At 55.4% G+C, this 11,832-nt stretch overlaps 1 protein-coding gene across 1 annotated transcript in view; it reads right to left on the minus strand.

Annotated features, from left to right (window-relative positions):
- Positions 1 to 10,433, minus strand: part of C2H2orf81 (chromosome 2 C2orf81 homolog) — a 41,623-nt gene extending 31,190 nt beyond the window's left edge. Inside the window, exons 1-2 of the mRNA XM_053700946.1 lie at positions 10,342 to 10,433; positions 1,924 to 2,151 (exon numbers count right to left, since the gene is read on the minus strand). Coding sequence (XP_053556921.1) covers positions 1,924 to 2,151; positions 10,342 to 10,371 — 258 coding nt within the window. The 5' untranslated portion in view covers positions 10,372 to 10,433. The remainder of the gene's footprint in view (positions 1 to 1,923; positions 2,152 to 10,341) is intronic.
- Positions 10,434 to 11,832: the final 1,399 nt, after the last annotated feature.

An 11,832-nucleotide genomic window follows, 5' to 3' on the forward strand; every position in this document is an offset into this window, starting at 1 on the left:
TACATGTATTTATACGTATTCATCCATCTCTTAATGTTTAATGTTTTCTGTTTGAACCACCCAGGGCAATGAGTATTAGTAGCAGAACGTGTATGTTACATTGATATACTCATCTGTCAATTTATTTAATTATTCATCCGTTATGTTATGAGCACTTCTAGATGTCTATAGATTCCTTTGAGAGATCATTTAAAACAATAAGGGGTTAATGATGATAATGTTACTCACCTCTAGCCAATGAGATTGTTTGTAATCCTTTTTAAACAGCTCTAGCCTGTATGTAATTAGGTCTATGATTACGGTCACCAGGACGGAAACTGGTCAGACCATACCCCTCATGGCTTAAAGGGCCATAATACCCAAATGTTTAAATACTTGAAAGTGATGCAGCATAGCTGTAAAAAGCTGACTAGAAAATATCTCCTGAACATCTCTATGTAAAAAAGAAAGATATTTTACCTCAAAAGTTCCTCAGTAGCCACCTCCCATTGTAAAGGATTTCTAAGCAGCATTTTAGTGTGTCTGTCCTGGGACAGCTTAGGGGATGAGCCACGTGAACTCTCATATTATTTCACCAATCAGGTAAAGGAAGCTTACTATGAAATCTCATGAGAGTTAAGTCAAATCTCATGAGATCACAGTAAGAGTTCATGACCTCAGCACTGCTGATGCTGATTGGCTGCTGTTCATTTCTTCATTTTTTTTTATATTTACCTGCAGCTGGGAGCAGCTGAGTATAACTTTTTACACAGAACTTACTCTGCTGAGCTGAGGAAATTGTGAGGTAAAATATCTTCCTTTTTTACATAGAGATGCTCAGGTGATATTTTCCTGTCAGCTTTTTACAGTTATACTGCATCAGTTTCAAGTGATTTAGCATATGAGTATTGTGTCCCTTTAATACCCTGTGTGGAGTCGAGTGTTGACATTTCGTTTATATATTCTGATGTGGTTGGAACGCCTTGGATTTTTTCACACTCTCACTTAATCACCCTCACACTCAGTGACACAGGCACACTCACTGTATAAACAGTCTCACACACTCACTTAATCACACCCACACTCTATGGCACAGACACACTCACTGGTATAAACAGTCTCACACACTCACTTAATCACACCCACACTCTATGGCACAGACACACTCACTGTATAAACAGTCTCACACACTCACTTAATCACACCCACACTCAGTGACACAGGCACACTCACTGTATAAACAGTCTCACACACTCACTTAATCACACCCACACTCTATGGCACAGACACACTCACTGGTATAAACAGTCTCACACACTCACTTAATCACACCCACACTCTATGGCACAGACACACTCACTGTATAAACAGTCTCACACACTCACTTAATCACACCCACACTCTATGGCACAGACACACTCACTGGTATAAACAGTCTCACACACTCACTTAATCACACCCACACTCTATGGCACAGACACACTCACTGGTATAAACAGTCTCACACACTCACTTAATCACACCCACACTCTATGGCACAGACACACTCACTGTATAAACAGTCTCACACACTCACTTAATCACACCCACACTCTATGGCACAGACACACTCACTGGTATAAACAGTCTCACACACTCACTTAATCACCCTCACACTCAGTGACACAGACACACTCACTGTATAAACAGTCTCACACACTCACTTAATCACACCCACAGTCTATGGCACAGACACACTCACTGGTATAAACAGTCTCACACACTCACTTAATCAATCACACTCAGTGACATAAACTCTAATTGGTGCCAACTGCCAATCACACTAACACACTCTAGAGCAAACACTGATAAACTGACGCTCCCTCAGGCTACAGTTATGACGGCTCTAACGTTAGCTTTACATAAGCATTTACTGTTCATTTAAACCTAACATGAATATCTCACCTGGCAAGTAACATACACTTTACAACACTCCTCCATAACTTGGCTCTGCAAGGCCTCCAAAATCTCTGCCCCCAGATCTTCGTCATCCTCCTGGATCACTATGGACACCCAGTCCTCTTCAGTAAGCTGACCTGGCACAATCTCTACAATAACTGGTGGCACTGGTGCTGCCGTCGCTGAGCGAGACTTCTCAACCCGAGACTTAGAGAGAGAGGCTCGAGTCCCGGCCTGTAGGTATTAAAGAAATGATTGTGTTAACTTGTCTGTGTAAAATGACAAATAGGCTACAGTGCCACCCTGCAGAAGGGGGAAAGAAAAGACCCTTAGGGGTCTCAGGTTGTGTCTGGGGGGTTGGGGTCTAAGGGAGGGGATCTTGGTGTCATGTCAGGGGTGTCTCAGGCTGTGTCTGGGGGGTCTAAGGGAGGGGATCTTGGTGTCATGTCAGGGGTGTCTCAGGCTGTGTCTGGGGGGGTCTACGGGACAGACTCATGCTGTCAGGGGTGTCTCAGGCTTTGTCTGGGGGGTCTAAGGGAGGGAATTTAGGTGTCAGGGGTGTCTCAGGCTGTGTCTGTGGGGTCTAAGGGACAGTCTCATGGTGTCAGGGGTGTCTCAGGCTGTGTTTGGTGGGTCTCAGTCTGTATCTGGGGGTCTAAGGGAGAACTGCCTCTTGGTGTCAGGAGTGTCTCATACTGTGTCTGGGGGGGTCTAAGGGAGGGTCTATTGGTGTTAGGGGTGTCTCATGCTGTCAGACAGGTCTAAGGGACAGTCTCATGGTGTCAGGGGTATCTGAAGCTGTGTCAGGGGGGTCTAAGTGACAGTCTCATGGTGTCAGGGGGGTCTCAGACTATGTCTAGGGGATAGTCTCAGGCTGTGTCTAGGAGAGGTTCTCAGGCTGTGTCTAGTGGAGGGTCTCAGGCTGTGTCTAGCGGAGGGTCTCTTGGTGTCATGGGTGTCTCAGGCGGGTCTAAGGGATGGTCTTATGGTATCAGGGGTGTCTCAGGCTGTGTCTGGGGGGTCTAAGGGAGGGTCTCTTGGTATCAGGGGGTCTCAGGTTGTGTCTGGGGGGTCTAAGGGAGGGTTTCTTGGTATCAGGTGGTCTCAGTCTGTGTCTGGGGGGTCTAAGGGAGGGAATCTTGGTGTCAGGGGGGTCTCAGGCTGTGTCTGGGGGTTCTAAGCCTGAGACACCCCTGACACCAAGATTCCCTCCCTGTATCTGGGGGGTCTAAGGGGCGGTCTCATGGTGTCAGGGGTGTCTCAGGCTGTGTCTGGTGGGTCTAAGGGGCGGTCTCATGGTGTCAGGGGTGTCTCAGGCTGTGTCTGGTGGGTTTCAGGCTGTGTCTGGGGGTCTAAGAAAGGAAATCTTGGTCTCAGGGGTGTCTCAGGCTGTGTCTAGGAGAGGGTCTCAGGCTGTGTCTAGGGGAGGGTCTGAGGCTGTGCCTAGGGGAGGGTCTCAGGCTGTGTCTAGGGGAGGGTCTCAGGCTGTGTCTAGGGGGAGGGTTTCAGGCTGTGTCTAGGGGGAGGGTTTCAGGCTGTGTCTAGGGGGAGGGTTTCAGGCTGTGTCTGGGGGGTCTAAAGGAGGGAATCTTGGTGTCAGGGGTGTCTCCGGCTGTGTCTGGGGGGGTCTAAGGGAGGGTCTCTTGGTGTCAGGGGTGTCTCATGCTGTCAGATGGGGGGGGGTCTAAAAGACAGTCCCATGGTGTAAGGGGTGTCTGAGGCTGTGTCAGAGGGGTCTAATGGGCAGTCTCATGGTGTCAAGGGTGTCTCAGGCTGTGTCTAGGGGAGGGTCTCAGGCTGAGTCTAGTGAGGGCCCCAGGCTGTGTCTAGGGGAGGGTCTCAGGCTGTGTCTAGGGGAGGATCTCTTGTTGTCTGGTGTGTCTCAGGCTGTGTCTGGGGGGTCTAAGGGAGGGTCTCTTGGTATCAGGGGGTCTCAGGTTGTGTCTGGGGGGTTTAAGGGAGGGTCCCTTGGTATCAGGGGGGGTCTCAGTCTGTGTCTGGGGGGTCTAAGGGAGGGAATCTTGGTGTCATGGGGGTCTCAGGCTGTGTCTGTGGGTTCTAAGCCTGAGACACCCCTGACACGAAGATTCCCTCCCTGTGTCTGGGGGGTCTAAGGGACTGCCTCATGGTGTCAGGGGTGTCTCAGGCTGTGTTTGGTGGGTTTCAGGCTGTGTCTGGGGCTCTAAGGGAGGGAATCTTGGTCTCAGGGGTGTCTCAGGCTGTATCTAGGGGAGGGTCTCAGGCTGTGTCTGGGGGGTCTAAGGGAGTGAATCTTGGTCTCAGGGGTGTCTCAGGCTGTATCTAGGGGATGGGCTCAGGCTGTATCTAGGGGAGGGGCTCAGGCTGTATCTAGGGGAGGGGCTCAGGCTGTGTCTAGGGGAGGGTCTCAGGCTGTGTCTATGGGAGGGTCTCAGGCTGTGTCTAGGGGAGGGTCTCAGGCTGTGTCTAGGGGAGGGTCTCAGGCTGCGTCTAGGGGAGGGTCTCAGGCTGTGTCTGAGGGGTCTAAAGGAGGGAATCTTCATGTCAGGGGTGTCTCAGGCTGTATCTAGGGGAGGGGCTCAGGCTGTATCTAGGGGAAGGTCTGAGGCTGTGTCTAGGGGAGGGGCTCAGGCTGTGTCTAGGGGAGGGGCTCAGGCTGTGTCTAGGGGAGGGTCTCAGGCTGTGTCTAGGGGAGGGTCTCAGGCTGTGTCTAGGGGAGGGTCTCAGGCTGTGTCTAGGGGAGGGTCTCAGGCTGTGTCTAGGGGAGGGTCTAAGGCTGTGTCTGGGGGAGGGTCTCAGGCTGTGTCTGGGGGGTCTAAGGGAGGGGATCTTGGTGTCATGTCAGGGGTGTCTCAGGCTGTGTCTGGGGGGGTCTACGGGACAGACTCATGCTGTCAGGGGTGTCTCAGGCTTTGTCTGGGGGGTCTAAGGGAGGGAATTTTGGTGTCAGGGGTGTCTCAGGCTGTGTCTGTGGGGTCTAAGGGACAGTCTCATGGTGTCAGGGGTGTCTCAGGCTGTGTTTGGTGGGTCTCAGTCTGTATCTGGGGGTCTAAGGGAGAACTGCCTCTTGGTGTCAGGAGTGTCTCATACTGTGTCTGGGGGGTCTAAGGGAGGGTCTATTGGTGTTAGGGGTGTCTCATGCTGTCAGACAGGTCTAAGGGACAGTCTCATGGTGTCAGGGGTATCTGAAGCTGTGTCAGGGGGGTCTAAGTGACAGTCTCATGGTGTCAGGGGGGTCTCAGACTATGTCTAGGGGATAGTCTCAGGCTGTGTCTAGGAGAGGTTCTCAGGCTGTGTCTAGTGGAGGGTCTCAGGCTGTGTCTAGCGGAGGGTCTCTTGGTGTCATGGGTGTCTCAGGCGGGTCTAAGGGATGGTCTTATGGTGTCAGGGGTGTCTCAGGCTGTGTCTGGGGGGTCTAAGGGAGGGTCTCTTGGTATCAGGGGGTCTCAGGTTGTGTCTGGGGGGTCTAAGGGAGGGTTTCTTGGTATCAGGGGGTCTCAGTCTGTGTCTGGGGGGTCTAAGGGAGGGAATCTTGGTGTCAGGGGGGTCTCAGGCTGTGTCTGGGGGTTCTAAGCCTGAGACACCCCTGACACCAAGATTCCCTCCCTGTATCTGGGGGGTCTAAGGGGCGGTCTCATGGTGTCAGGGGTGTCTCAGGCTGTGTCTGGTGGGTCTAAGGGGCGGTCTCATGGTGTCAGGGGTGTCTCAGGCTGTGTCTGGTGGGTTTCAGGCTGTGTCTGGGGGTCTAAGAAAGGAAATCTTGGTCTCAGGGGTGTCTCAGGCTGTGTCTAGGAGAGGGTCTCAGGCTGTGTCTAGGGGAGGGTCTGAGGCTGTGTCTAGGGGAGGGTCTCAGGCTGTGTCTAGGGGAGGGTCTCAGGCTGTGTCTAGGGGAGGGTCTCAGGCTGTGTCTAGGGGAGGGTTTCAGGCTGTCTCTAGGGGAGGGTCTCAGGCTGAGTCTAGTGAGGGCCCCAGGCTGTGTCTAGGGGAGGGTCTCAGGCTGTGTCTAGGGGAGGATCTCTTGTTGTCTGGTGTGTCTCAGGCTGTGTCTGGGGGGTCTAAGGGAGGGTCTCTTGGTATCAGGGGGTCTCAGGTTGTGTCTGGGGGTTCTAAGCCTGAGACACCCCTGACACCAAGATTCCCTCCCTGTATCTGGGGGGTCTAAGGGGCGGTCTCATGGTGTCAGGGGTGTCTCAGGCTGTGTCTGGTGGGTCTAAGGGGCGGTCTCATGGTGTCAGGGGTGTCTCAGGCTGTGTCTGGTGGGTTTCAGGCTGTGTCTGGGGGTCTAAGAAAGGAAATCTTGGTCTCAGGGGTGTCTCAGGCTGTGTCTAGGAGAGGGTCTCAGGCTGTGTCTAGGGGAGGGTCTGAGGCTGTGTCTAGGGGAGGGTCTCAGGCTGTGTCTAGGGGAGGGTCTCAGGCTGTGTCTAGGGGGAGGGTTTCAGGCTGTGTCTAGGGGGAGGGTTTCAGGCTGTGTCTGGGGGGTCTAAAGGAGGGAATCTTGGTGTCAGGGGTGTCTCCGGCTGTGTCTGGGGGGGTCTAAGGGAGGGTCTCTTGGTGTCAGGGGTGTCTCATGCTGTCAGATGGGGGGGGGGGTCTAAAAGACAGTCCCATGGTGTAAGGGGTGTCTGAGGCTGTGTCAGAGGGGTCTAATGGGCAGTCTCATGGTGTCAAGGGTGTCTCAGGCTGTGTCTAGGGGAGGGTCTCAGGCTGAGTCTAGTGAGGGCCCCAGGCTGTGTCTAGGGGAGGGTGTCAGGCTGTGTCTAGGGGAGGATCTCTTGTTGTCTGGTGTGTCTCAGGCTGTGTCTGGGGGGTCTAAGGGAGGGTCTCTTGGTATCAGGGGGTCTCAGGTTGTGTCTGGGGGGTTTAAGGGAGGGTCCCTTGGTATCAGGGGGGGTCTCAGTCTGTGTCTGGGGGGTCTAAGGGAGGGAATCTTGGTGTCATGGGGGTCTCAGGCTGTGTCTGTGGGTTCTAAGCCTGAGACACCCCTGACACGAAGATTCCCTCCCTGTGTCTGGGGGGTCTAAGGGACTGCCTCATGGTGTCAGGGGTGTCTCAGGCTGTGTCTGGGGGTCTAAGGGAGTGAATCTTGGTCTCAGGGGTGTCTCAGGCTGTATCTAGGGGATGGGCTCAGGCTGTATCTAGGGGAGGGGCTCAGGCTGTGTCTAGGGGAGGGGCTCAGGCTGTGTCTAGGGGAGGGTCTCAGGCTGTGTCTAGGGGAGGGTCTCAGGCTGTGTCTAGGGGAGGGTCTCAGGCTGTGTCTAGGGGAGGGTCTCAGGCTGCGTCTAGGGGAGGGTCTCAGGCTGCGTCTAGGGGAGGGTCTCAGGCTGTGTCTGAGGGGTCTAAAGGAGGGAATCTTCATGTCAGGGGTGTCTCAGGCTGTATCTAGGGGAGGGGCTCAGGCTGTATCTAGGGGAGGGTCTGAGGCTGTGTCTAGGGGAGGGGCTCAGGCTGTGTCTAGGGGAGGGTCTCAGGCTGTGTCTAGGGGAGGGTCTCAGGCTGTGTCTAGGGGAGGGTCTCAGGCTGTGTCTAGGGGAGGGTCTCAGGCTGTGTCTAGGGGAGGGTCTCAGGCTGTGTCTAGGGGAGGGTCTCAGGCTGTGTCTAGGGGAGGGTCTAAGGCTGTGTCTGGGGGAGGGTCTCAGGCTGTGTCTGAGGGGTCTAAAGGAGGGAATCTTCAGGTCAGGGGTGTCTCCGGCTGTGTCTGGGGGGGGGGGTCTCTTGGTGTCAGGGGTGTCTCATGCTGTCAGATGGGGGGGTCTAAAAGACAGTCCCATGGTGTCAGGGGTGTCTGAGGCTGTGTCAGAGGGGTCTAATGGGCAGTCTCATGGTGTCAAGGGTGTCTCAGGCTGAGTCTAGTTAGGGCCCCAGGCTGTGTCTAGGGGAGGGTCTCAGGCTGTGTCTAGGGGAGGGTCTCAGGCTGTGTCTAGGGGAGGATCTCTTGTTGTCTGGTGTGTCTCAGGCTGTGTCTGGGGGGTCTAAGGGAGGGTCTCTTGGTATCAGGGGGTCTCAGGTTGTGTCTGGGGGGGTTTAAGGGAGGGAATCTTGGTCTCAGGGGTGTCTCAGGCTGTATCTAGGGGAGGGGCTCAGGCTGTATCTAGGTGAGGGGCTCAGGCTGTGTCTAGAGGAGGGGCTCAGGCTGTGTCTAGGGGAGGGTCTGAGGCTGTGTCTAGGGGAGGGTCTCAGGCTGTGTCTAGGGGAGGGTCTCAGGCTGTGTCTAGGGGAGGGTCTCAGGCTGTGTCTAGGGGAGGGTCTAAGGCTGTGTCTAGGGGAGGGTCTAAGGCTGTGTCTAGGGGAGGGTCTCAGGCTGTGCCTAGGGGAGGGTCTCAGGCTGCGCCTAGGGGAGGGTCTCAGGCTGCGTCTAGGGGAGGGTCTCAGGCTGCGTCTAGGGGAGGGTCTCAGGCTGCATCTAGGGGAGGGTCTAAGGCTATGTCTAGGGGAGGGTCTAAGGCTATGTCTAGGGGAGGGTCTAAGGCTGTGTCAGGGGGGTCTCAGGATGTCTCTAGGGGAGGGTCTTAGGCTGTGTCTAGTGGAGGGTTTCACAATGTTTCTAGGGGAGGGTTTCAGGCTGTGTCAGGGAGGTCTCAGGCTGTGTCTAGGGGAGGGTCTCAGGCGGTGTCAGGGGGATCTCAGGCTGTGTCTAGGGGAGGGTCTCAGGCTGTCTCAGGGGAGTCTAAGGCGGTGTCAGGGGGGTCTAAGGGAGGGAATCTTGGTGTCATGGGGGTCTCAGGCTGTGTCTGTGGGTTCTAAGCCTGAGACACCCCTGACACCAAGATTCCCTCCCTGTGTCTGGGGGGTCTAAGGGACTGTCTCATGGTGTCAGGGGTGTCTCAGGCTGTGTTTGGTGGGTTTCAGGCTGTGTCTGGGGCTCTAAGGGAGGGAATCTTGGTCTCAGGGGTGTCTCAGGCTGTATCTAGGGGAGGGTCTCAGGCTGTATCTAGGGGAGGGGCTCAGGCTGTATCTAGGGGAGGGTCTCAGGCTGTATCTAGGGGAGGGTCTCAGGCTGTGTCTAGGGGAGGGTCTCAGGCTGTGTCTAGGGGAGGGTCTCAGGCTGTGTCTAGGGGAGGGTCTCAGGCTGTGTCTAGGGGAGGGTCTCAGGCTGTGTCTAGGGGAGGGTCTCAGGCTGTGTCTAGGGGAGGGTCTCAGGCTGTGTCTAGGGGAGGGTCTCAGGCTGTGTCTAGGGGAGGGTCTCAGGCTGCGTCTAGGGGAGGGTCTCAGGCTGCGTCTAGGGGAGGGTCTAAGGCTGTCTCTAGGGGAGGGTCTTAGGCTGTGTCTAGTGGAGGGTTTCACGATGTTTCTAGGGGAGGGTCTCAGGCGGTGTCAGGGGGATCTCAGGCTGTGTCTAGGGGAGGGTCTCAGGCTGTCTCAGGGGAGTCTAAGGCGGTGTCAGGGGGGTCTCAGGCTGTCTCTAGGGGAGGGTCTCAGCCTGTGTCAGGGGGGTTTCAGGCTGTCTCTAGGGGAGGGTTTCAGGCTGTCTATAGGGGAGGGTTTCAGGCTGTCTATAGGGGAGGGTCTCAGGCTGTATCTAGGGTAGGGTCTCAGGCTGTATCTAGGGTAGGGTTTCAGGCTGTCTATAGGGAAGGGTCTCAGGCTGTCTATAGGGGAGGGTCTCAGGCTGTATCTAGGGTAGGGTCTCAGGCTGTATCTAGGGTAGGGTTTCAGGCTGTCTATAGGGAAGGGTCTCAGGCTGTCTATAGGGGAGGGTCTCAGGCTGTATCTAGGGTAGGGTCTCAGGCTGTATCTAGGGTAGGGTTTCAGGCTGTCTATAGGGAAGGGTCTCAGGCTGTCTATAGGGGAGGGTTTCAGGCTGTATCTAGGGTAGGGTCTCAGGCTGTATCTAGGGTAGGGTCTCAGGCTGTCTATAGGGAAGCGTCTCAGGCTTGCTCTAGGGTAGGGTTTCAGGCTGTGTATAGGGGAGGGTCTCATGCTGTATCTACGGTAGGGTTTCAGGCTGTCTATAGGGGAGGGTCTCAGGCTGTCTATAGGGGAGGGTTTCAGGCTGTATCTAGGGTAGGGTCTCAGGCTGTATCTAGGGTAGGGTCTCAGGCTGTCTATAGGGAAGCGTCTCAGGCTTGCTCTAGGGTAGGGTTTCAGGCTGTGTATAGGGGAGGGTCTCATGCTGTATCTACGGTAGGGTTTCAGGCTGTCTATAGGGGAGGGTCTCAGGCTGTGTATAGGGGAGGGTCTCATGCTGTATCTACGGTAGGGTTTCAGGCTGTCTATAGGGGAGGGTCTCAGGCTGTGTATAGGGGAGGGTCTCATGCTGTATCTACGGTAGGGTTTCAGGCTGTCTATAGGGAAGGGTCTCAGGCTGTGTATAGGGGAGGGTCTCATGCTGTATCTACGGTAGGGTTTCAGGCTGTCTATAGGGGAGGGTCTCAGGCTGTCTATAGGGGAGGGGGTCTCAAGCTGTCTCTAGGAGAGGGTCTCAGAGTGATTGGGGTTCTCGGTTACCTGCCCGGGACCGGGCTTGGCTCGGCTCATGCTGTACAGGTTGCTGCTGGTTGTCTCTACTTCACTGTGTTTCTATATTACCGTTGCTCGGCAACCGGACGCCAGTCACTTCTTGTCTCTCACCCAGTGACGTCACTCGTCGCATGAGAATGACGCTAAAAGCACCCGTTTCCATGGTTACAGGAGCGCCGGTAAATGCACGGTATGTTATAGCGCCCGTCATCATTGTTAGCTGTCTGATTATTTCTCTGTGTGTTCACGGCCCATCATTATCCGTGACACACGGGAGGGGGAGAGGAGCTGAGGGAAGCTGTGTCAGGCTGCAGGGGGAGAGGAGATGAGGGAAGCTGTGTCAGGCTGCAGGGGGAGAGGAGATGAGGGAAGCTGTGTCAGGCTGCAGGGGGAGAGGAGATGAGGGAATCTGTGTCAGGCTGCAGGGGGAGAGGAGATGAGGGAAGCTGTGTCAGGCTGCAGGGGGAGAGGAGATGAGGGAAGCTGTGTCAGGCTGCAGGGGGAGAGGAGATGAGGGAATCTGTGTCAGGCTGCAGGGGGAGAGGAGCTAAAGGAATCTGTGTCAGGCTGCAGGGGAGAGGAGCTAAAGGAATCTGTGTCAGGCTGCAGGGGGAGAGGAGCTAAAGGAATCTGTGTCAGGCTGCAGGGGGAGAGGAGATGAGGGAATCTGTGTCAGGCTGCAGGGGGAGAGGAGCTAAAGGAATCTGTGTCAGGCTGCAGGGGGAGAGGAGCTGAGGGAATCTGTGTCAGGCTGCAGGGGGAGAGGAGATGAGGGAAGCTGTGTCAGGCTGCAGGGGGAGAGGAGCTAAAGGAATCTGTGTCAGGCTGCAGGGGGAGAGGAGATGAGGGAAGCTGTGTCAGGCTGCAGGGGGAGAGGAGCTAAAGGAATCTGTGTCAGGCTGCAGGGGGAGAGGAGCTAAAGGAATCTGTGTCAGGCTGCAGGGGGAGAGGAGCTAAAGGAATCTGTGTCAGGCTGCAGGGGGAGAGGAGATGAGGGAAGCTGTGTCAGGCTGCAGGGGGAGAGGAGATGAGGGAAGCTGTGTCAGGCTGCAGGGGGAGAGGAGATGAGGGAATCTGTGTCAGGCTGCAGGGGGAGAGGAGCTAAAGGAATCTGTGTCAGGCTGCAGGGGAGAGGAGCTAAAGGAATCTGTGTCAGGCTGCAGGGGGAGAGGAGCTAAAGGAATCTGTGTCAGGCTGCAGGGGGAGAGGAGATGAGGGAATCTGTGTCAGGCTGCAGGGGGAGAGGAGCTAAAGGAATCTGTGTCAGGCTGCAGGGGGAGAGGAGCTGAGGGAATCTGTGTCAGGCTGCAGGGGGAGAGGAGATGAGGGAAGCTGTGTCAGGCTGCAGGGGGAGAGGAGCTAAAGGAATCTGTGTCAGGCTGCAGGGGGAGAGGAGATGAGGGAAGCTGTGTCAGGCTGCAGGGGGAGAGGAGCTAAAGGAATCTGTGTCAGGCTGCAGGGGGAGAGGAGATGAGGGAC

Source organism: Bombina bombina, chromosome 2 (genome assembly GCF_027579735.1).
Source record: "Bombina bombina isolate aBomBom1 chromosome 2, aBomBom1.pri, whole genome shotgun sequence".
Lineage (NCBI taxonomy): Eukaryota > Metazoa > Chordata > Amphibia > Anura > Bombinatoridae > Bombina > Bombina bombina.